This window comes from Schistocerca cancellata, chromosome 7 (genome assembly GCF_023864275.1).
Source record: "Schistocerca cancellata isolate TAMUIC-IGC-003103 chromosome 7, iqSchCanc2.1, whole genome shotgun sequence".
Lineage (NCBI taxonomy): Eukaryota > Metazoa > Arthropoda > Insecta > Orthoptera > Acrididae > Schistocerca > Schistocerca cancellata.
Genome location: NC_064632.1, coordinates 487,555,651 through 487,582,334, shown reverse-complemented (window position 1 = coordinate 487,582,334; position 26,684 = coordinate 487,555,651). Strand labels below are relative to the sequence as shown.

The 26,684-nt window shown below is 37.6% G+C and overlaps 1 protein-coding gene across 5 annotated transcripts in view; it reads left to right on the top strand.

Moving 5' to 3' along the window:
• Positions 1 to 26,684, top strand: part of LOC126092061 (serine palmitoyltransferase 2) — a 402,429-nt gene that overhangs the window by 328,442 nt on the left and 47,303 nt on the right. For all 5 annotated transcript variants that reach the window (XM_049907469.1, XM_049907473.1, XM_049907472.1 and 2 more), the window contains exons 4-6: positions 2,841 to 2,995; positions 17,025 to 17,170; positions 24,254 to 24,472. In XM_049907469.1, coding sequence (XP_049763426.1) covers positions 2,841 to 2,995; positions 17,025 to 17,170; positions 24,254 to 24,472 — 520 coding nt within the window. The remainder of the gene's footprint in view (positions 1 to 2,840; positions 2,996 to 17,024; positions 17,171 to 24,253; positions 24,473 to 26,684) is intronic.

Sequence of the window (26,684 nt, the reverse complement as noted above, 5' to 3'; positions counted from 1 at the left end):
TATTGTGCACTTTTAACAAATGATCACTTTGCAGGTAATGAATTGCAGTGATTTCATGTTTTATATCTTTTTAAATTTAAGGAACTCTTTTGAGTGGCATTTATAGATATCAAAATTTAGTTACCTCTAGAGAAAAGAACTATCTTGGAAAACAGTATTTGTCACAAGAGAGTTAGGTTACTGGGGAACATTTGGTAATTGAGAATACGTGAAGTTTGGGGTGTGGCATAATCCATAGAAGTGATATACTCTCATAAAACAGGAGTTTTATATGTGACACTCTTAAGTTCCAAGAAGTCAAATCATAAGTAACATACTTTTCTTAAGAAAAATAAGGTCCCTGCATATTGATGCTTTGCAGTGGATATTTAGGACATACATAAGGCATCCCGTCACCCCGTAGTGAGGTTTCTCTTTACAATTGGTGTGCTGCTGCTGAAAATGTATTTTTTTTATTAAACAGTGCAACAGCTCTTTAAGTCTAAAACAGTCTAATGTAGATCAGGTATGAAGAAAATTGTATTGTGTGCTGTATAGTAAACCAAGTAATGTTGAGTTTTTTCTTATTTTTGTGGTAATTAAAAGTGTGGGAGTGACTGTTCTGTAACTGAAACTAATGTGGAGTGAGTTTATATGCCTGCTTATAGTATAATTTCCTTTCCGTGTATAGTTGTATAACATTGAAATTATAACAGGGAGATTAAAACTACAACTTATATAAGTTATAACCTTCCTTCCAATGAATTGATTTGTGTAAAATGTTCATCATAAAAAATAGTTATTGTGTTTTATTCCCGAGGCTGCTTGGGACAGGAAATATGTTACCACTGGGGAATTATTCTGTATTGATTATGCTCGCCAAAGAATGACAAGTATTAGCTGTCAACAAATTGATACTTAATTTTGACTAGGGTTCTGGATAGGCATTACAGTAAGCATGTATCCAAAGTGAGGATTTAATGTTCAATGTATGAAAAGCGCTAACAAGTAGTTAAAATACTGGAAAAACCCTGGTAATTTGTTAAACCAAAATCATAAAATGCACAGTAAGTTTTTGAAGAATGAACAATTTCTGGACACTACCAACCCAAAGGGAAAACTTTTCTTTGTGTCATAGTAAAGGAGTTATGTCTACCAGATTTGCCTGACTGGATGAACTTCCTGTTGCATTACTTGAAACTTTTGTTTTCAGTTAACTCTGGTGATCTAATAGTTATCTATGTGGTTAACTTGCAAATTTCCTCAGCTTCCAACATGTTGTGAGAAGCATTCATGTGAATTCTATACCATACTGTGTGTTAAAATTCAGATTGAAACATATCGTGTTATTTCTATATGTGTAGTCTTTAGGGAACAGCAACAATTAGGGTATCATGAACAATGCAAGTCAATAATCTGTTGCGTAGATGGTGTTTTTATTTATATGTTTAGGTTGTAGATGTCATTAGCAACTTTTGTTTACCAAACATCATTTATTTGTTTTGGATCTTAGGTTAGATTGTGTTTTTAATTAGACTGGGCTGGTCTGGTGTAGATTATTAATGTGTCGAAGATCATGATACTATTATTCTGCTTTGACCAGTGACATTGCCAGTGTTATAAAGTGAAGGTTATGCTGGTGGGCTCCTGTAGTGTAGCCCAAGGTCTAAGTTAGAGTGGAAAGTGTTACTTCGGTTGTTAGTTAGCAAAACATATGACAGCATCACAGGAAAAGAACACTATCTATTTAAGTGTAGATTCTGGTGACACTGACCAGTAGTGTAGCTTGAGGTGTAGGGCGTATTGTCTGATAACAATTTTGCACATTCCACAGTTACATGAATGCTATTAACAAAAACTCCTATCCACTGACTTTGTTATATTTACTCACTTTTTTCGGGCTGATATTTTTAAGTTTATAATGTGTTTGAAGGAGTTAATAACAACTTCCTGCCCGAAATCCCTTATTCCTGAGTAGGAGACTTTAGATTGTTGGTTTTAATTTGGCTAATGTTTTAATGTTGTTTATGATGTCACTCATTGCTCATATTTTAAGGCACAAATCTTCAGCATGTTAATGGTGTTATCATCCTGTGTTTATAGTATATCTTCGTTTACTGATCTCAACAATTATCCCCATTGTTGTGTATTAATTAATCCATAAGACATAATATATGATGGAGACCCTTAAAGGATGAAGAATAGGGTAAATTATACATTAAAAGAGGCAATGGCCTCTAAAGGCTATATAACTACTGTAATTCAATGTATATGCATGTAATATGGCTTTTGTTGAAAGTGCACACATTTAATACAGAAACTACCATCTTCAAAAATATTACTGGTTTTAGTAATATTCCCACTTGCTTAACATTCACACTGATAGTTGTCAAATGGTAAGTTATCGACATACTGGAAAACGGGCATGTTTACAAAGTGCATTGTTGTCATTTCAGTTACTAATTATGATTTACAATTTCTGGATTTAGTTAATCAGATACTTTGTAAGATGGTTGGTTGGTTTGTGGGGGTTAAAGGGACTAAGCTACAAAGGCCATTGGTCCCTACTTTGTAAGAGGTGGCGCAATTGATGTTACATTCACTGTTTTTTCTTGCAAGCAAAAAGAGAAAAAAGTCAAACCTTTGTCCCAGAGTTTCATCGGCCAGTATTTAATGTCATGTTAAAAACCAAGTGAATTATTGTGGAAGAGTGAGAAAAGTACAGCATTTATTGTATTCTTCGCATTATTTGTCTCAAGTAATTGATAATGTACTTCAAGTGTTTTGTAAATATTGTCACATTAAAGCTGCAGTGTGGGTTACAATTAATAGTGGTTTAACAACAGTCTTTTGAATTCCAGGGCTATGCGCCATTATATGACAGATTTGAAAGCTTTTACTTGCTCTATGTGTATCGCAGAGTGCGTGATTGTTGGAATCAACCAATTTGCAGTGTTCCTGGTGCTGAAGTTACGTTAAAAGACAGAATTACAAGGGATTATGGGTGGACATTTGAGTAAGTTTTCAGTTTTGGTAGGATGCCAATTTATTTTATTATTAAAATTTTATACTCTCTCTCTCTCTCTCTCTCTCTCTCTCTCTCTCTCTCTCTCTCTCTCTCTCTCTCTCTCTCTCTCTCTCTCTTTTTCCTACATTGTGGTTTTGTTGTATTTCTTTAGAAACAATATTGCTTACTAAGTAGATACTTTTTAACAACTTGACACGGTATGCATATTATGTTTAATATTTGTTTCTGCAGTGTTCAAGAATTATATTACGTCAAGACAGATATACTGAACTTCAGATTTATGGCTGACAGTAGATATAATTATATTTATGTATTGAGATCTGCCTATTTCGAATATCTGTTACAAGACATGGAGTGCTAAAAATAGTGAAGTTCACAAAATAGATTCTTTATTTTGGAATTATGCTACTAATTTACTTAAGAGTGCTGAGTTCAATAGCTGCCAGAATGCTACTGAGTTATTTCTTTTGTAGTTTCCTCAGCCTCTTCGTCAGCCCTTGCTTTACTTCTTTAATGTCAGCTGACACATATGTTTGTGGAAAAATGAAATTAATGTGGTATACGAAAATAGTGGATAGAACAAATGCAGTGGTATGGGTGAAGACAACCACTTGCTGTGTGAAGCGTCTGATACATGCATTTGATACATGCAAGCGAGGGACTGAAAGTTACAGGTCAGCTGTTGAACTTGCATTCTTGTTAACCACAGATAAGTTATTTGAGTTCTACAGTTTGAGATTGATTATAACTTTGGTTTAATAATATTGTCCTCGCTTTAGGTGGTAGTGTTTTAGGAATTCAGATACAGATGAACAACATGTTATGATGGCTAGATTCTACACTAGAACATACATCAATAACTGATGGGTGACATTTAAAAGGAAAATATTAGTTCTGAATTTATTGTTGTTGCAAATAAGTTTATAATGTTTGAAATGGATATCATAAAACTGCAGAATTAAAATTACCTACAAATTTTCATTAAAGGAAATCTTGTGTTGGGCTAAAGTGTTCCTGTATTTATTTCTTACAGTGAAGGAAAAGTAAAGCAAAGTAAAATTGTCTTTCCTTATGCATTAGGAGTGGGCTAAAAGTAAATCTGTTTCACTGACATAAATCTATGTAGAAAGTTGATGACACTAAATAAATTAAAAATGTTACCTGTGGTTACCTTTTTTTAAGTGATGTTTAACATAGAAATCGTAATCTCTCATATATGCAAGTGAAACATAACTAATGTTCCTTATGAGACTGAGAGGTCCTTGGGAATACCAGGGATTGCGGTACCACACGTGTTTCACCCATGATATCATCAATGTGGCAGTTACACCTATATAAAGTTAATAAAATATGGCGACCATGACATTGCAGATAAGAACAACTCAAAAATATTTAATTAGGGAACTAATGTGAAAGTAATGAGACAAGCACAGGCATTAGGGGGTTTTGGGCAGGGACAAACTAAATACACGACAATCTTAATAATGAAGATGTAGCAAAAAAATACAAATGCCAAAATCAACAAACTGACAACCTTGACAGTCAAAAAGCTACAATACCAAAAAACTTAAAGAAAAGGTATCAGACGTTGACCTACAGAGCTAAAACAGAGTCAGTTATACCATGAACCAACAAAAACCTCCAGAAAATATGTACTGAAAATTTCACTTGATGTACATACCTTAAACAAAGCCTACAATATGCATCAACCATAACTAGCAGAACTAACTTTTATCAAACCAAACCACACAAAAATAACTAGAGCAAACTCCACCACTAGAAACCTCTAAACACGAACTTCAGGCTACTGCAACATAAATTTCGATACCCACATCACAAAGAAAATTGCATGTATAAACACTTGCATTACACTTCTTACAATAATAATAATAATAATAATAATAATACTAAAAACCCTGGAGGTCCGGGAAAAGAATAGGCCTCCGGTATGTTCTGCCAGTCGTAAAAGGTGACGAAAAGAACAAACTGCTAATAGGACTAAACCCCCTTTTAGTGTGATTAGTTGGTTCAGAACAGAACTAATGAAGCCTCGGACAAGCGCTGTCATGGTCGGGGATGACACTTGAACCCTATGCCCGTCCACAATGGTAATGCCACTGTTAGCCACACGGAAAATGATTTAAATCCAAATAGAGGGGTTTTGCAGGATATGCTTCCTGCAACCACTCTAGAAGGAACACAGAGACAGAGGATGAGATGTTCAGATGAAGTTAACAGACACCTCATGTTCTGTTATTACCAAGCAACAAACTTAGGAACCAACACAACTGGATACAGATCACAAGTATACACAACATTTACTACCAGATACTCAGAATTAAAATGTTTAACAGAACAATGACTAGCTGATCAGATCCGTGTAATAATAAAAAATAACAGGATACCCCAGTCAGAATTAGAAAACAGCAAACAACAAGTACAACAAATACTGGAACAAAGTAATGTGCAATCAGAAGAAGAAGAAGAAGAAGAAGAAGAAGAAGAAGAAAATACAGTGATGGACTCAAACATCCCAGAGCAAACAAACAAGGAACAACACACATCAATTAAACAATCAGAGGAAAACGAAATCTTAAGACAGCCACCAGAACAAGCACAAATAGAACACGAAGTGACACACATGTTGGATATAGAAGAAAAATTTCAGCTGACATATATAGAATACAAAGACACAAATACAGACATTAGACCATTCTTGCATAGACCCCCAAATAACCCACAGTGGAAACAACAATAACAACTATCAACACAATCATACACAACAAAATAAATGAAAATACAACTATGGAAGAGTTACAACTATTGATTTATATAGGAGCACTCACTACACTAAATATACACACTAGGCAGAGATCAAAACCAACCAACACACAGAAGAAACCCACAAAACCAGCATGGCAACACAGGCTACAGGTCAGAATAGAAAAACTGAGAAAAGACATCGGACAGCTAACACAATTTATAAGAAATGAAATACCAGACAAAAAATGAAAAAGGTTTGGTAAAATCTCACAACAAGAAGCGATAGAGCAATTAGATCAAAAGAAGCAGAAATTACAAGCACTTGCCAAATGACTTAGAAGATACAAAAAAAAGTGAAAATAGAAGAAAACAAAACCAAACATTCAACACAAACCAGAAGAAATTTTACAAAACAATAGGTAACACACACATTAAAATAGACAATCCACCAAACATGACAGACATGGAACACTTCTGGAGAAACATACGGTCAAACCCGGGACAACATAACAGACATGCACGGTGGATACAAGCAGAAACAGACACCTACAAGATGATACTACAAATGCCTGAAGTGAAGTGATAATTTTGTAACATGAAGTCACCCGAGCAATTAATTCTAAGCACAATTGAAAAGCCCCTGGAAAAGATACAATAGCAAATTTCTGGCTAAAGAAGTTCACCTCAACACATTCACATCTAACTAAATTATTTAACATGTGAATATAATAGAGGGAAACATTCCACGTGGGGAAAAAATATCTAAAAACATAGATGATGTGACTTACCAAACGAAAGCGCTGGCAGGTTGATAGACACATAAACACACACAAACATACACACCAAATTCAAGCTTTAGCAACAAATGGTTGCTTCATCAGGAAAGAGGGAAGGAGAGGGAAAGGCGAAAGGATGTGGGTTTTAAGGGAGAGGGTAAGGAGCCATTCCAATCCCGGGAGCGGAAAGACTTACCTTAGGGGGGAAAAAGGACCTCGCGAGTGTATACCTGTCCTTTTTTTCCCCCTAAGGCAAGTCTTTCCACTCCTGGGATTGAAATGGCTCCTTACCCCCTCCCTTAAAACCCACATCTTTCGCCTTTCCCTCTCCTTCCCTCTTTCCTGATGAAGCAACCGTTGGCTGCGAAAGCTTGAATTTTGTGTATATGTTTGTGTGCCTATCAACCTGCCAGTGCTTTTGTTTGGTAAGTCACATCATCTTTGTTTTTAGATATAAATTATTTAACAGTTACATTGCAGACCCATACACAGTCCCTGATACACTTACACAAGGAATAGCTTATCTGAAACCTAAAGATCAAGCAGACACGGCAAACCCAGCAAAATATCGCCCCGTAACATGCCTACCAACAATATACAAAATATTGAGTTCACTCATTACACAGAAATTAATGACACATACAACACAGAACAAAATTATAAATGAAGAACAAAAAGACTGCTGCAAAGAAGCACGAGGATGTAAAGAGCAACTGATAATAGATGCAAAGGTGACATATCAAGCTTAAACTAAACAAAGGTCGCTACACTACGCATACGTTGATTACCAAAAAGCTTTTGATCGTGTACCACACTCATGATTACTACAGATATTGGAAATCTACAAAGTAGGTCCTAGACTGATACAGTTCCTAAACATAGTAATGAAAAATTGGAAAACCACACTTAATATCCAAACAAATTCAAATAATATCATATCACAGCCAATACAAATTAAGCGTGGAATATACCAAGGAGACTCATTAAGCCCTTTCTGGTTCTGCCTTGCTCTGAACCCACTATCCAACATGCTAAATAATACAAATTATGGATATAATATCACTGAAACATACCCACACAAAATCACACATTTGCTAGGCATTGATGATCTAAAACTACTGGCAGCAACAACACAACCAATTACTAAAGATAACAGAAGTATTCAGCAATGATATAAATATGGCTTTCGGAACAGACAAATGTAAGAAAAATAGCATAGTCAAGGGAAAACACACTAAACAAGAAGATTACTTATTGGATTACCACAGCGACTGCATAGAAGTGATGGAAAAAACAGATGCCTATAAATATCTAGGATACAGGCAAAAAATAGGAATAGATAATACAAATATTAAAGAAGAACTAAAAGAAAAATATAGACAAAGACTAACAAAAATACTGAAAACAGAATTGACAGCAAGAAACAAGACAAAAGCTATACCAATATTGACCTACTTTTTTTTTTTATTTAATAAAATGCAGCCAAATAGCCATATACATGACCTACTTATTTGGAGTAGTGAAATGGAGTAACACAGACCTAGAAGCACTCAATACACTTACACGATCACAATGCCACAAATACAGAATACATCACATACATTCAGCAACAGAAAGATTCACATTAAGCAGAAAGGAAGGAGGAAGGGTATTTATCGACATAAAAAACCTACCCCCCCATGAACCATGGCCCTTGCTGTTGGTGAGGAGGCTTGTGTGCCCCAGCAATACAGATAGCCGTACTGTAGGTGCAACCACAACGGAGGGGTATCTGTTGAGAGGCCAGACAAACGTGTGGTTCCTGAAGAGGGGCAGCAGCCTTTTCAGTAGTTGCAGGGGCAACAGTCTGGATGATTGACTAATCTGGCCTTGTAACACTAACCAAAATGTCCTTGCTGTGCTGGTACTGTGAACGGTTGAAAGCAAGGGGAAACTACAGCCGTAATTTTTCCCGAGGGCATGCAGCTTTACTGTATGGTTAATGATGATGGCGTCCTCTTGGGCAAAATATTCCGGAGGTAAAATAGTCCCCCATTCGGATCTCCGGGCAGGGACCACTCAAGAGGATGTCGTTATCAGGAGAAAGAAAACTGGCATTCTATGGATCGGAGCGTGGAATGTCAGATCCCTTAATCGGGCAGGTGGGTTAGAAAATTTAAAAAGGGAAATGGATAGGTTAAATTTAGATATAGTGGGAATTAGTGAAGTTCGGTGGCAGGAGGAACAAGACTTTTATTCAGGCGAATACAGGGTTACAAATACAAAATCAAATAGGGGTAATGCAGGAGTAGGTTTAATAATGAATAAAAAAATAGGAATGCGGGTAAGATACTGCAAACAGCATAGTGAACGCGTTATTGTGGCCAAGATAGTCACGAAGCCCACGCCTACTACAGTAGTACAAGTTTATATGCCAACTAGCTCTGCAGATGATGAAGAAATTGAAGAAATGTATGATGAAATAAAAGAAATTATTCAGATAGTGAAGGGAGACGAAAATTTAATAGTCATGGGTGACTGGAATTCAACAGTAGAAAAAGGGAGAGAAGGAAATGCAGTAGGTGAATATGGATTGGGATTAAGAAATGAAAGAGGAAGTCGCCTGGTAGAATTTTGCACAGAGCACAACTTAATAATAGCTAACACTTGGTTCAAGAATCATAAAAGAAGGATGTATACATGGAAGAATCCCGGAGATACTAAAAGGTATCGGATAGATTATATAATGGTAAGACAGAGATTTAGGAACCAGGTTTTAAATTGTAAGACATTTCCAGGGGCAGACGGGGACTCTGACCACAATCTATTGGTTATGATCTGTAGATTAAAACTGAAGAAACTACAAAAAGGTGGGAATTTAAGGGGATGGGACCTGGATAAACTGACTAAACCAGAGGTTGTACAGAGTTTCAGGGAGAGCGTAAGGGAACAATTGACAGGAGTGGGGGAAAGAAATACAGTAGAAGACGAATGGGTACCTCTGAGGGATGAAGTAGTGAAAGCAGCAGAGGATCAAGTAGGTAAAAAGACAAGGGCTAGTAGAAATCCTTGGGTAACAGAAGAGATATTGAATTCAATTGATGAAAGGAGAAAATATAAAAATGCAATAAATGAAGCAGGCGAAATGGAGTACAAACGTCTCAAAAATGAGATCGACAGGAAGTGCAAAATGGCTAAACAGGTATGGCTAGAGGATAAATGTAAGGATGTAGAGGCTTATCTCACTAGGGGTAAGATAGATACTGCCTACAGGAAAATTAAAGAGACCTTTGGAGAAAAGAGAGCCACTTGTATGAATATTAAGAGCTCAGATGGAAACCCAGTTCTAAGCAAAGAAGGGAAAGCAGAAAGGTGGAAGGAGTATGTAGAGGGTCTATACAAGGGCGATGTACTTGAGGACAATATTATGGAAATGGAAGAGGATGTAGATGAAGATGAAGTGGGAGATATGATACTTTGTGAAGAGTTTGACAGAGCACTGAAAGACCTGAGTCGAAACAAGGCCCCGGGAGTAGACAACATTCCATTAGAACTACTGACGGCCTTGGGAGAGCCAGTCCTGACTAAACTCTACCATCTGGTGAGCAAGATGTATGAGACAGGCGAAATACCCTCAGACTTCAAGAAGAATATAATAATTCCAATCCCAAAGAAAGCAGGTGTTGACAGATGTGAAAATTACCGAACTATCTGTTTAATAAGACAAGGCTGCAAAATACTAACGGGAATTCTTTACAGACGAATGGAAAAACTAGTAGAAGCCGACCTTGGGGAAGGTCAGTTTGGATTCCGTAAAAATATTGGCACATGTGAGGCAATACTGACCCCACGGCTTATCCTAGAAGCTAGATTAAGGAAAGGCAAACCTACGTTTCTAGCGTTTGTAGACTTAGAGAAAGCTTTTGACACTGTTGATTGGAATACTCTCTTTCAGATTCTGAAGGTGACAGTGGTAAAATATAGAGAGCGAAAGACTATTTACATTTTGAATAGAAACCAAATGGCAGTTATAAGAGTTGAGGGGCATGAAAGGGAAGCAGTGGTTGGGAAGGGAGTGAGACAGGGTTGTAGCCTCTCCCTGATGTTATTCAATCTGTATATTGAGCAAGCAATAAAGGAAACAACAGAAAGGTTCGGAGTAGGTATTAAAATCCGTGGAGAAGAAATAAAAACTTTGAGGTTCGCCAATGACACTGTAATTCTGTCAGAGACAGCAAAGGACTTGGAAGAGCAGTTGAACGGAATGGATAGTGTCTTGAAGGGAGGATATAAGATGAAAATCAACAAAAGCAAAACGAGGATAATGGAATGTAGTCGAATTAAATCAGGTGATGTTGAGGGTATTAGATTAGGAAATGAGACACTTAAAGTAGCAAAGGAGTTTTGCTATTTGGGGAGCAAAATAACTGATGATGGTCGAAGTAGAGAGGATATAAAATGTAGACTGGCAATGGGAAGGAAAGCGTTTCTGAAGAAGAGAAATTTGTTAACATTGAGTATAGATTTAAGTGTCAGGAAGTCGTTTCTGAACGTATTTGTATGGAGTGTAGCCATGTATGGAAGTGAAACATGGACGGTAAATAGTTTGGACAAGAAGAGAATAGAAGCTTTCGAAATGTGGTGCTACAGAAGAATGCTGAAGATTAGATGAGTAGATCACATAACTAATGAGGAAGTATTCAATAGAATTGTGGAGAAGAGGAGTTTGTGGCACAACTTGGCTAGAAGAAGGGATCGGTTGGTAGGACATGTTCTGAGGCATCAAGGGATCACCAATTTAGTATTGGAGGGCGGCGTGGAGGGTAAAAATCGTAGAGGGAGACCAAGAGATGAATACACCAAGCAGATTCTGAAGGATGTAGGTTGCAGTAGGTACTGGGAGATGAAGCAACTTTCACAGGATAGAGTAGCATGGAGAGCTGCATCAAACCAGTCTCAGGACTGAAGACCACAACAACAACAAAAAACCTACATTATGGACAGGTAGAAAATTTAAGAAAATTATTTATAGAACGAGCAGAAACTAGCAAAATACACAAAGCAATCACTCGTATAAATACATCAGCTACACCATTGAATTTTCATAACCAGTTCTACAACCCTTTAGATCACATAACATCAACAGATACAAAGAAAGTAAATTGGAAAAATAAAACACTACATGACAAGCACCCGTATCATCTAACACAGCGACACATCGATCAAGACACATCCAACACATGGCTACGAAAAGGCAATATATACAGTGAGACAGAAGGATTCACGATTCCAATACAAGATCAAACAATAAACACCAGATATTACAGCAAGTGTATTATTAAAGATCCCAATACAACAACAGATAAATGCAGACTTTGCAAACAACAAATAGAAACAGTAGATCACATCACAAGCGGATGTACTATACTAGCAAATACAGAATACACCAGAAGACATGACAATGTAGCAAAAATAATACATCAACAACTTGCCATACAACATAAACTAATAAAACAACACGTTCCCACATACAAGTATGCACCACAAAATGTACTGGAGAATGATGAATACAAATTATACTATAACAGAACCATTATAACAGATAAAACAACACCGCATAACAAACCTGACATCATACTTACCAATAAAAAGAAGAAATTAACACAACTAATCGAAATATCCATACCCAATACAACAAATATACAGAAGAAAACAGGAGAAAAAATTGAAAAATACATCCAACTGGCTGAGGAAGTCAATGACATGTGGCATCAGGATAAAGTTGACATTATACCAATTATACTATCAACTACAGTAGTCATACCACATAATGTCCACCAGTACATCAACGCAATAGAGCTACATCCAAACGTATATATACAACTACATAAATCTGTAATTATTGATACATGTTCAATTACCCGAAAGTTCCTAAATGCAATGTAACATATACCGTACAGTTAAAAGGAAGTCACACTTGATCAAGGTCCGCGTCACTTTCCATTTTTAACCAGGCATAACGTCTGAGAAAGGAAGGAAATAATAATAACAACACATTAGAAATGTACTCACCACCAAAGAAATGTACTCACCACCAAAGTCAGCTGACACATAATGCACTGCTGACACCTCACACATTACATCACAAGGCCATATAACGGGAGAAATTTAATTTTAGCAGCCATATTGGCATCCATAGTAGCACCTAATGAGTGACTAGTAAATTTCATTGTAAGATCCATACCTATCATCAAACAAAAAATAGAAGTACAGTCAATTTCAAACCATTGACAAGACAATGAATAACAATTTCCAAACCGAAGACAGATTAGAGCCAATAACAAACTACATTATAATGGTGCCCAGACAAGCCAACAGAAGCAAACTTCCAAAACACAAGTAACACACTGCACTAAGTCCAGTGCGATACTATCATCACTCACAAACAGTTTAGAAATACAAACATCCCACACTAGAATGCACCACTTCTTACTTCAAGATGCCACTTGAAACACAATCTCATTTCAGAGACCACACCACAGTGACTTCACATAATGCAAGTGTTACGTCATGGGTTGAAGCCAATGGGTGATACTGTAAACTTTGGTTGACCCAGTTTGTCTTGAAGATATGTTGTATTAACTACCCAGTTTTCTCATGGGTGTAATATTATAACTGTTTTTTAGGAGGTGATGAAAATGTTCTTGTATACACCCTTCTTTAAAGTAAACTTCTTCGAGAAACTAAATATTTTATACAATTTTTGATACTACCATTGATCATATAATGAAACATCATTTTCTCAAATGAAAATTGTCAAGATCTCTAAAATATTCAACATAATTTAATAATAATCCATACTATATATTGTATGACCCAATCCTGAACCCTTGTTTGTTGCTTTTACAGTTTAGGCTATCAAAATATGACTCTGAATGTCCCTTGGAGCTTTCTTCTTTCTGTGCCCATGTTTTGAGTCTTCCTTAGATAACCTTATTCCATTAGAATATTGCTGCTGAAAGATAAGGGCCATGCAGTTTTAATCTTCCAAGAAATTTTGCATCAGTGGATACATTACTTAACAGATAGGGAATATTTATAGAAAGTGGTGATGATATGGGAGAAAGGGGGGGAGGGGAGGTAGTGCTCCAAGACTTAGTCAACCTATGGTCTCAGTATCTGTATAATATTAACTGTTTGGTTGCTGTTGTCAAGTTAACTCGTCATACTCTGCCTTCCCGAGGTGCAGTTGAAGAGTTTAAGTGTGGCCTCTGGGTTTTCTTTCAGTGCTACTTCTTTGCCGACCCTGAGTGCTGATAACAAATATATACATGCAACCAGTCCACATACCTGAGTGCTGTTGAGGAGTTTCAGCATACACCAGATTTTGTGCTCCATATCTCGGTAGCTTTTCACAGCTGTGGCCACTAATTTGTGTTTGAATACTGTGTTTGTTGTGATCTTGTTATACTAGTTTAGCTTTCACTTTATGTCTTACTGTTCATCACTGTACTTTTATCGACGTATGTTCTGCAAAGAAAATGTCACAACACCTTGGTTACACTGAGAATGACTGAAATACCCACAATACGAAACAGTGAGGATGACTTATTTGATGTCACCATAAGTGATAACACTGCCACAGATTCTTAATGCAACAGTCCTAACCTGTATACGTCAGCAGTTGTGGCACTACAGTCATATTTTTCAACAAATGATGTAATTGATTGTTCTTCTGAATCCAAAGAATCTGAGAGTGATGGTAACTTTTGGATTGGATTAGAAACTATTAAAGAAAAAATCCATCTTTACATATCTACAGATTTGCAACAAGGGTAAATACACAGAGAAGCTTCAAGGTCGCTAACTAATTTTTACACATACTATAATGTTAATCTCGTCATTAGGAAGAGTTGGAAACCATATTACTTCAAGTTTTTGCGTGTCCATCCTTGTGATCGGAGGTCTTGAGGAATGTTGACAGTTGACTTGCGTAAAAAGATGAAACCCTACAGCCATTCTTATGATGTCATTTATTGTATGGCTACCAGTTTTGGAGCTTCAGTCTACTATCTTCAGGCCTTAGCTGATGCTAAAGGAGTTAACACCATCCGTATACACAATGCATCAGTGGCCAACATAACTGGTTTACCCAGACTGCCTACAGCTGTGATGTTATCTCTCTGACAATCAGTTGACTCAGTTGATAGCTGATGGTTGGAGAGACAACATCCCAGTTACAGGTAGTCTGCATTAACCAGTTACGTTGGCCACTGATGCATCGTGTATGAAGATTGTGCACTGAAGGAAAAGATCTGGTAGCCATGCAGTAGATGAAATAACAATGGCTGTAGGTGTTTCATTTTCTCACATATTACTTCATTTCACGTAAGACTTGCAAAATGATCACAATGAGAAAATTGTAGAAAATAGAGCTGATACAGAAGTTTACTGACAACATTCGTCCCACACATAATTCACAAGTGGAACAGTAAAGGGGGGGATCAGTTAAGTGGTGCCAGAGGTACCTTGTGCCACAAATCATTAGGTGGTTAGTGGAGTGTAGATGGAGATGATAAATCTTAGACAGAAGGAGACATTGCAGAAGGGCTCTAGACATATCCAGCACAAGATGATGTAGGCCCCTTGGATAACTGTGCCTCAGGTAGAAATCCAGATGCAGGCTACTTAGCATAGGTAGAAACATCAGGCTATAATGACACAGTTTTCAGTTCAGGTCATTATATTATGCACTTCTTTATCATTTATCTAAATTAATAGCTTAAATGGGTTTATCTGTAAGCAGAATATTGGGATCTGGAGAAATGTGAAATTTTAATTAGATGTTGAGCACCTCCTTCCTCCACAGGAAGCAAGAGTTTCAAACAGCTTGAATGCATCATATTATAGTAATATTGCTAAGCATTTACATCTGCTCTGCTGTCCGCAGCTTGTGGTCCAGTGACTAGCATTGCTGCCTCTGGATCACGGGGTCCCAGGTTCGATTCCCAGCTGGGTTGCGGATTTTCTCTTCCTGAGGGCTGGGTGTTTGTGTTGTCATCATCATCATCATCATTCGTGACAGTGGCTTGATTGGATTGTGTAAAAAATTGAACCATGTAAAAATTGGGACTTGTACGGGTGCTGATGACCGCACAGTTGAGCGTCCCACAAACCAATCGTCATCATCATTTGCTCTGTGTTTTGAGGTGAATGTTTCTGAGATGATTACAAGAAATTTATAACTAGAACAGTGGTTGTTCTCATTCACGTACAGTGTGTAAGAATTTAATTCGAGCAAATCACAACTAAAAAGGATTTTAATGAAAGATAAAAAAAGCTTTTACATTCACATCATATTAAAATGTGGGGTAACACATCATATAGTCAAATCAAAATATTTCTTCTCGAGGATAATAATTCATTAATAGGAAGCATGATATACTAATTAATGGATCTTGTTAACAAAAGATGCAACAACTCATGTTTAAAATACCAGCTAGTGAGAAATATCTCAACAAGTAGAATGGAGGCAGAAGTAGCCCCTATGGTCTGTTTAATGCTTGCTAAATGCTTTATTAGGAACATATTGAGGATCAAATAGTACAATAATTGTGACCATAGATCCAAAAACAGAAAGATCATATACAATAAAAAAACTCGAGCAGTTAATGCAAGACATTAAGAAAAGAATTGTAAAATTTTAACAAAATTATGTGTGTGTGCTTTGATGTAATTGAAGACATTGTTTGCACCCTATGTTTATTTATTTGGATTGAATCTCGATAAACATTTCAGTTAGACTGGTTCCTTTAGGAGTAATTTTACAGATACAGTAATGGTATAAACCAGGTGCTTAAGCAAATTGTGTGTTCCAATTAGTCCATCTCTAATGACCTATTCGTCGACAGGACATTAAACACTAATCTCCTCCCGCTCCTCCATCTCCTCCTCCTCCTGTTCCTGTTCCTGTTCCAATTTGATGGTCTGCTTGCCCAAAAGAGGATGAGAATTTTATGTGTGTTTGAGAAGAGAGGGTCTGGGAAGTGAGTATTTTAAGGTCATACTTTTAAATAAGGCATCTGTGTTTTTTTTTGGGGGGGGGGGGGGGGGGTTGTACACACATTTTGCATTCCTTTTAGACTGCCTGTGAAGTTTACAATATGAATTTCATTCACTGATTCCAACTAACATTTACTTACATGCTCCTATTACTTCTTACAATATGATCATCTCATACATCCTGTTAATGGTGTTTGAATGTGCTGCAAGACTTACATATTTTTTGTGCCATAAACCTAGAATTCAGATGATGCCTCTTACTATTAATATGTTCTTCATGAATTGTTAGCTGTTTGGTGTGGCTTCATTGTCTGTTTCTCACGTTTGCTTTTTCATGTTTCCTATTCTGACCAGTTTTCGTGTAATTGTGCAGTTAATTTGTGTTCTTGTTTGTTTACAATAATGGAGCAAATAATCAATAATCATAACATTTTTAGGTTTACAGGTACTGAAACACAGTGCCTAAATTTGGGCTCTTACAATTACCTAGGATTTGCTGAAAAAACAGGCCCATGTGCTGATGCTGCTGAGAAGTCTATAAATGAATGTGGCATCTCCACATGCAGTCCTGTACAAGAGATAGGTATAGTACACATAATAATAATATGTCCTGTTGTCTTAATGCGTACTGTTAGGTACGAGCTGTTTCATTTTATGTCTGTTGAACATTAATGAACGGCTACGAGAATTGTATCATTGCTATTAGTTCATTGCTGTGAGATTTATTGTAAACTACGTATCAGTTTAGTCTAACATTGGAAAATCCAGAATGGAATGTAACAGTATTATGAGAAGGAAAGTTGCTACTCACCATATAATGGAGATGCTGAGTCGCAGATAGCCACAACAAAAAGATTTTCGCACACAAAGCTTTTGGCCAATGGCCTTTGTCAACAATATGTGTGCCCGCACACCCGCGCGCACACACACACACACACACACACACACACACACACACACACGTCATCTTCTGTTGTGCCTATCTGCGACTCAGCATCTCCGCTATATGGTAAGTAGCAACTTTCCTTCTCATAATATTGTAACAGTTTAGTCTGTTTTTATTTATTTTTTATTAATAAACTGAAGCATTAATTAAACTCCAGGCTGTTTAATTTCTCTTTCCGAATGATTCATCATGTTTCATAGATTCCCTAATAAAAACCATCTTAAGTGATGTGGAAGGGGACAAGTTATACGAGGGCTATTCAGAAAGTAGGGAACGTTTTGCATTAAAAACCAAGTACAAGAAATACATTTTATGTACATCTGAAAGAGCGACTGACATACTACTTTTCCACGTTGTCACCAAACACATCGAGGTACTTAAATCATAGCGGTGGACAAGCTTTGAAAGACCTTCATCGTAAAATTCTGCCGCCTGAGACTTCAGCCAGTGAGTCACGTCCGCCTCGAGTTCCGATTCATCATCAGAGCACTGCGTTGCAAGTCAGTTCTTCATCTTGGGAAACAAGTGGAAGTTGCTTGGTGCAAGATCAGGGCTGTAGGGCGGATGAGGGAAAATTTCCCATTTGAGTGAATTAAGGAATTCTTTAGTGCAGTTTGCCATGTGAGGTCGGGCATTGTCATGCAAAAACAAAATTTTGGATGTCAGCTTTCCTCAGCGTTTGTTTTGAACTGCTCTTCTAAGGCTGTGCAAAGTTGGACAGAAAATACTCAGGTGCCCACTCTTCTCTTCATCATGAACTTTGGTTCGGTCATTTTTAAACCGAATGCACCATTTCCGGACAGAACATTCACTCATTATGTTGTTTCCATACACTTCGCACAATTCATGATAAATTTCTATAGGTTTTAGGTTTTTTGCCAACAAAAACTGTATCACAGACTGCACCTCACAACTGGCAGGATTTTCGATTGCAACCTCCATTTCAAATTCACATATCGAAAAAAACCAGATGCGCAGAGACTTTCCCGCTGTCATGGATGGTTACTGACTGAGCTGCCGAGCACACACATACCAAAATACATGCGATCGGCTCACGCCTAGTGGCGTCATATGAAACGTTCCTTACTTTCTGAATAGCCCTCGTATATTAACTTTGGGCAGTAGTAATTAGAAATTGTACTGATTAATAACTATAATTAAACTGCTGTCAAATGTTTGTGCTTACTTAGTTAACTTTAATGTCACGAAACTAGCAGGTAAATTGCTCCTCCCTCAGTTGTATTAAATAGCTACATTTTTCCTGCTATTGTTAGCTTAACATTCATGAGCTCATTTCTCCTTATTGTAAAATAGTTACCTATGTGCCATAAGAAAGAGACATGTTTATGTTCGAACATTACTACTTGATTGCCACTATCACATATGTTCAAGACTAGAATCTGGATAATCAGATAATTTGTAACTCTGATTTAGAAAAGTGATTTTAATGTTGTAACAGAATCTTAAGGAATCTCAAATACACTCTAAACTCAGACAAAAATCTGTATCTAAATTGTGTTTGTTGTAATGTGATTGGGCAAATGGTAGTTCAGCAGAATTACCATTAACAAGTAATTTGTGGATGTGATGAGGTGACTACTGTACTTAGTTTTGTTGGGAGGATTCGGGGGAAATGGGTCACATCTGTAAAGCAATCTGCAACTAATGCACTAGTAGTGACTGCGTTAGCATCTGGAGTTCTTATAAAGCAGACATTGAAGGAATTCAGGGACATTAAGGTAGGATTGTAACAGTTCTGTATAGCTCATAAAACAAATTGAAGCTCAAGAACCTTTTAAATAATTGGGTTATTTGCTCTCTTGACCACACTGTTTGTGCACATCCGTTAGTCACCTATATGCACAGATGTAATGTATCTGGATAGCGCATTGTCTACCATGCACTGTTAGACCAGCATTTAGAATATATATGTAGGTGTAGACATTTACATTGCATTTAATTTAATTTATCATTATTAAAGTATATGTGTGTTTCTACATCTACATATATACTCCGCTAGCCACCAAGCGGTGCGTGGCGGAGGGCACAGTTCGCGCCAAAGTCATCTCCCCCCCCCCCTGCCCCCCTCCACCCCACTCTGTTCCACTCCCGGATTGCACGAGGGAAAAACGACTGTCTGAACGCCTCAGTACAAGCTCTTATTTCCCTTATCTTTGAATGGTGATCATTGCGCAATTTGAAAGTTGGTGGTAATTATATGTGCTCTGCATCCTTGGTGAAGATTTGATTTCAGAATTTAGTGAGCAGCCCCTTCTGTTTAGCACGCCATCTATCTGCAAGTGTGTCCCACTTCAAACTTTCTATGAGATTTGTAATGCTCTCGAGATGGCTAAATGTACCAGTCACGAATCTTACCGCTCTTCTTTGGACCTTGTCAATCTGTTGAATCAGACCCAACTGGTAAGGGTCCCATAGAGATGAACAATACTCAAAGACTGGACAAACTAACTTATTGTAAGCTATTTCCTTTGTTGAACGACTGCATCGCTTCAGGATTCTACCAATAAACCGCAATCTAGAGTTCGCCTTACCCGTTACTTGTGTAAACTGATCGTTCCATTTGAGATCATTTCGAATAGTCACACCCAGATACTTGACAGACGTTATTGCTTCCAAAGACTGGGCACTTATTTTGTACTCGTACGTTAATGGGGATTTTCGCCTTGTTATACACAGTAGGTTACACTTACTGTCTCTCTTTCTTTCTTTCTCTTTTTTTGATATTTTAGATCAAATTATCTTTTTCCTGTAACAGATCTTTTATGAGAGGTGGTCTGAAAAGTAGTTAATGAAGAAAGATCCAGAGTGAGCATATCAGTTTATTACATTAGAAACAGTATTGTAGCCAAAAAATTACTGTATCCATTTTTACTGTTGTCATAATATTCGCTAATTTTGTTAGTAATTGTAGTTTTAAACTGGTTGGATGTGCAAGCAAAGTTTGCTTGATTAAAGCTAATACAACTGTATGTAGTTCTTTGTTGGCACGTGCAATATTTATTTACATTGTGAGAAAATAATCATTGAATATGGTGGTCATTGATTTCACAACTGTCATTTCTGTCACAACTATTATCTGGTAACAGTGTCATTTACCAACTATTTGTACTACTATCACTGCTCCAGATCTCATTTTCTGTTGCTTCTTTACTATTTTACTTTTGATATACAGTACATGTGTTTCACAGTTTTGATAATCCTGGAAGGTCATAGCACTGGTGATTTTATTATTATGGCTCACATGCAGTTTAAAATTACAGGTATATGGCATTAGAAATAATATATATATATAACAGGAATATGAACATACAAAACTACATATAAAGCTAACTAAATGTCAATATCTAGGTTCCTAATCCATATAAGAGCCATATCATCAGCTTTCATGAGGTCGTTCCAACTCCTCTGGTAGGAACACAAGGGGTATTCATTCCTAATGTGACTGATAGTCTGGTTCGGAACCCCACTGTCACAAACTGGAGACTCTGTTGCACGCCATTTGTAAAGAGGGTCTGCACATCAACCATGCCCAGGGTGAGCACTGTTAAATTTGACCCACAGTTTCCTGTTGAGTTTTGTGCCAGCAGTATCATAGTTATACTTTCAGAACCACTCAAGCTGTTCAGGATTTTCAGTAAGTAGACAGCTCTGGTCCCACAGGCCCCGCATCCTGGTATCACTGGCATCTAGCTGTTTTGCTTGTCGAAATGGTGGGGTTATTGAACCGAGTCTATTTCGTTGTAAACGTGGTATGTCTTCGTGTTTGGGTGATTCCAGGTTCTCCTGTAGCTTGTGGTATTTCTTAAGCAAGGCCTCGCTTCTGCAGATTGCGGATGGATCGATGTTCCTCAGCAGAGGAATCCAATAAATCGGTGTTGGTCAGATTGCCCCAGTTATTAACCCTTAATGTGGTTCAACTGGACACTGATAAAGTTGGTGTGGCAGCTGTTTAGCCATACACTTCTCAGCTGATGAGAAGACCAGCACAATGGAGGATTTGCACAAGGTATCTGCTGAAGCTCCCCATGTCATTTCACACAATTTTTGAATAATATTGTTACGACTTATCTTGGCAGCAGTATATTCAAGATGTTTTTTGTATGAAAGGGTGCAGTCAAAGGTGACACCAAGGCACTTAGGGTACTTGGTATGGCAAAGAGAGTTTCCATTAAGTTTCACTCTGAGCTTCGCATTAGCTTGTTTGTTTGTCAGATGGAATTCACATACTTCACGTTTCCTTGTGCTGAGTTTAAGTCGCCACTTTCTAAAATAGGCGCTCATAATGGCTATATCATCTGGGAGAATTGTCTCCGCTTGTCCAAGGTCCTGGGCTATATGGACAAGAGCAATATTGTCTGCGTAATAGAATTTTGTTGACCTGGTATTGGGGAGATCGAAGATTAAGTTGAATAATAGAGGGGCTAAGATGGAGCCCTGTGGTAGATCGTTACTTAATTTCCTCTCCTTGCTCACATTTTCTCCCAAGTAAACTTGGAAATATCTATTGTTCATCATGGTGTTGATGAGAGTTATAGTTTTTTGGCATCAGATTGTTTTTAGTAATTTGTATACTATCCCTTCTCACCAGACTTTATCATATGCCGTGGTTAGGTCTATGAACATGATAGATGTCTTCACGTTTTTTTGGAAACCAGCCTCTATGAAAGTTGTTAGGGTCAGTACCTGGTTGCAGTAACTTCTCTGTGGCATGAAACTCGCTTGCTCAGCTGAGATATATTCGAGAATGAAGCCACTAATTCTAGTGTAGATGAGCTGCTCCAAGAGTTTATAAATACAGCTCAAAATGGAAATCGGTCTGAAACTTCTGAGGGTGGGCATCTGGTATACTTGGTTTCAAAATTGCCACTATTTTTGTTCTCTTTAGATCGTTTGGCAGTGATCTACTATCTAGGATGTTGGAGAAGTGGACCAGCCATTTTTTCCCACCATTACCCATGTTGATCAGAAATTCTGGGTGTATATTATCCAGACAAGGTGCTTTATCATGTTTAATTTTTTTTCAAGGCCTCATCTAGTTCAGTCAGTGTAAATGGTGAAGAGAAATTGGATTTGTTTGGGCTCTGAGCTTTTAGAGATGTGAGTTGTTGTTTTACTTGGAAGTATGTTGTTTGTCATGGGATGATCTGGTATTTCAGCTATAAGGCTAGCGATGTGGTTATCTGAAATACATGGTTTCTGCCCCCCGGTTTATTGGAGGCTCTACCAAGCTTACGCAGAAGTCTCCATGCGTTTCTACATGAATGTCTGAATTTTACATTTTCTACCATCTCGCACCTTTTACTCTTCTAGCAGCGTCAAGACTTTGGAGGAGCTCGTCTGCAATATCACTGTTGCCAGTTTTGCTGTACAGTTAATGAAGTTGTTCAGTGTTCGTTCCAGCCTAGTATGTATTCCTTTCTGTACCGACGAGGGATAAACTTCTTACCAGCAGTAAGAACAGCTCCGACGAATTGAGCATAGTTTTTAGGTTTTGTTGGAATAAAACAGATGTATTTATGTAGGTGGTCAGCAAAACTCCACCACTCAGCCCTGTGGAAGTCCCATATGGGTCATGGGATAGATTTCTATTGGGACACAGAGCCCCATATTGAGGATTACTAGCCTGTGATGGCTGTGTGGGAAATTAGGTATGACTTCTCTGGATATAGGCACTGGGTGCCCTCTGCAGCCCAATCACTGAGCGCAATACCAAACTCGTTGTCATGTGCATACTTACAGTGACCATGGTGACTATTAAAACCTCCAGCATAAATCAGTGGGTGGGCAGTAATTGGCAGAACATCCAGTGGCCACAGCACATTTGGTGGCTTGTAAATATTATTTCTAAAGGTCTCCTCCACTTGTGTAGAGACATAATGGATGTTGTTTTCTGTATTTGTGGAAATGAGACAAGCATGCTCGACATTGCTCCTCACGTAGGTGGAAACACCATACGTACTGTGATGTGTAGCACCCATAAGATTGTAGCCGTGGATCCTACCTCTTTCACACAGGCCTTCCTCAGTTGGAGCATGGGTTTCCTGGATTAGAACTTTGTCAATATCATTATCTACAAGGAGTTTAGATAGGTACTTGCTTTTAGCTCGGCTAATGCCTTCTATGTTTAAATGACATACTCAGATTGAAGGGCCAAGTCTTTTAATCAGTTGGTCCTGAAAATCCATTTTTTAAAGCTTTTTGCTTTGCATGTTTCTAGCTAGGAGATCTTGTATCTGGTCTGGCTGCCTATTCATTCTAGATCATTTAGCATTTCTCGGGATGCATGTGTAGTATTCTGCTATGGATGCGAGCTAGTTCACACCTCAGTACTGGTGATAATTAGTATCTACTTTTGATTACAGCTTGTACTTTGAATTAGATAGAACTCTTTCTTGTTGCTACAAAATAGTTTAATACCAAGTGTTGTCAATTCACTGCCTTCATCTTAATTTAGTCTTGGTCATTTTAGGTAACAAGACTTGACCTGCCTTGTAAATCTCTACAAATTTTTCATAATGTCTAAGAAAAAAAATACTATATTGATTAATCGTTGTAAATACTCAAAATATTAGAACCATTGTGTTACATCTGGCACATTCACCTATTTTCATAGTAAGACTGTAGAAAGTGTGCTGAAAATTATTTTCTCAAAGATACTCTGTTGATTTTGTGTTTATTAATGATCACCATCTGTTACAGGTACAACACCATTGCTCGTGGAACTGGAGCAAACAACAGCCAGGTTTCTCAGAGTAGAAGATGCCATTGTTTTTGGGATGGGCTTTGCAACTAATGCTCTTAATTTACCCAGTATTGTATCAAAAGGATGTTTGGTGCTCAGTGATGAGAAAAACCATGCATCTCTTATTTTGGGTTTACGTCTTTCTGGTGCCACCATCAGAGTCTTCAGACACAACAGTACGTAAAAAGATTCCCTGTCTTTTGTTAAGAGTCTTGCGGTATATCAGGCATTATGTAATTTTGAGATTTTAATTTCTGTGCAACTCCTCTGTCTGAGAGTCAGGTTAACTGCCCAGTTCAGCAGTTTTTGTTGGTTTTACAATACCAAGTATTAGGTGATACAGAAATATGAAATATTCAGTGAAGTGTCTATGTAAACTTGGAACTGCAATCCATCACAATGGAACTAGTAGTGGGTTTCTAATTATCCACAACTTTGTACTTGGAAGTATCCAAGTGCCTTTGGCATCAGGATGCTTTTTAATGCTTCATATTTTAATGAAATGACCGTACTCATTTGAGAATATGGTTGTGTACTGTAGCCTTTATACTGTCATTACCTTGTCTCGAATAAATTTAAATTGTAAATGTGACTAGTCTGGCCTTGGCAAGCAGAGACTGTGGTCTTGTGTGTGTGTGTGTGTGTGTGTGTGTGTGTGTGTGTGTGTGTGTGTGTGTTTTCTGACAAAGGCCTGTTTGGTTGAAAGCTTTGTTTGACAGTCGTTTTGTTGTGCCTATCTGCAACTCATCATCTCTGCTATACAGTGAGTAGCAACTATATAATAGTGTCATTATTCTGTCCTGGAATTTCTTTTGTATAACTTAAATAGTTGTACTTCTTATTTAGTAGTTTCCTAAGTCATAATGGGCAATTTTTTCTCAAATCATAGAAGACATGTCAATTCATCACCGTGAATGCCTTTGCTTTAAAGCTCCCTCATTATGTGTTCAAATTTAGTTCTCTCTCTCTCTCTCTCTCTCTCTCTCTCTCTCTCTCTCTCACCAACTCACATATGGGCTTCCTTTCAACATAAATGGCTTCCTTTCAACATAAATAAACCACCTCCATTAGGACCTTGCCTAGTATCGCGGTGCGGGTCCCCTGCATCATTCCCCTATGCTCTGTCAAGAAGCATGGGACTTCATTTCTGTATTGTTTGTTTAATATGTTAGTAGTTACTGTAATCAAAGTGGGCAGTATTTTTCTGAATAAAGTGTTAGAAATTTTTCAACATTCTGCGTATTTTGCATCATTGAATTTCTAGTGTAAAATATGCATGTAGCAACACTGTTTCCAGCTTTTTTCCTGTTCACAACAAATCAGTGAGAACTTGCACATGCATCATTCTGCAAAGGGTGTTATGTTTGATTTGAACTTTTTGTTTGGTACAGTGTCAGTGAGGAAATACAGTAATGAAAGAGTGAGGTTTCTGGACTGTGAAAAAAGACACAAGAAGGTGGTGTTTAAAAAAAGTGAAAAACACTTCACAATTGTTGGAAATGTGTCAGAGGCATTGTAGAAATGTCTTGGTCCTCAAGTAACTGTGTTACCATCACATGCATTGTGCAGGAATTGCTATACTCACTTATACAAGAAATTTAGTGATAACCCACCTGAATGATGGTAGCACTTCTGTTGTGATCCCTAATACATCCCCCTAAACACATAGCCAAGATAAGAAGCACAAGAAGAAAATGGTATGTACAAAGAAAAGTAGAAGAACCTGAAACAAGCAACATCTTCAGAACTTTGTGAAGTGTATAATGTAGACGCACCTGGTGCAGAACTTGAAGATAGAGACATGTGCACCTAGTGTGATGTATGTTTTCAAAACCTAAACATTGCTGCCTCGGCAGCCACCCATACTGAGAAAGTACATTTACGGACACTGAGCCCAGGTAGCTACTCCAAGAAGCAGATACAGAAATACATATAAACTTCCTCACATTATTTAATTTCAAAAGCTCGAAAATAAAGAATGGAAAATTGACACACCCATATTTCTACTGCGGGCATCCATTGCAAGATGATATGCTTAATATTGCTCTGGACTATTCTGTAAGTGAGGACTTAGACTGCAGCCAGAAAAGTCGTAATCAGGCTGATGTTATCTCTGGTAGTGAAAATGGTGAAAAAGTTAAAAAGATACCGAGACATATGACAAGATCAGTAAGAGAAGCAAGAAACATGTCTTCTTATGGAAAAGGAGAACCCAGATTTAAAAATTGGTCTCTCAAAATTCTATTCTTACAACCAAAATGGATAAAACACCAGACATGTGCTGTCGCTTCTAGTCTTTTTATTTTTAAAAATTTTTCCTTTTTTATGACACTTCCACAAATACCCTCATTTAGATAGTTCTATAAGTTTTTAAAAAAATTCAGTGGA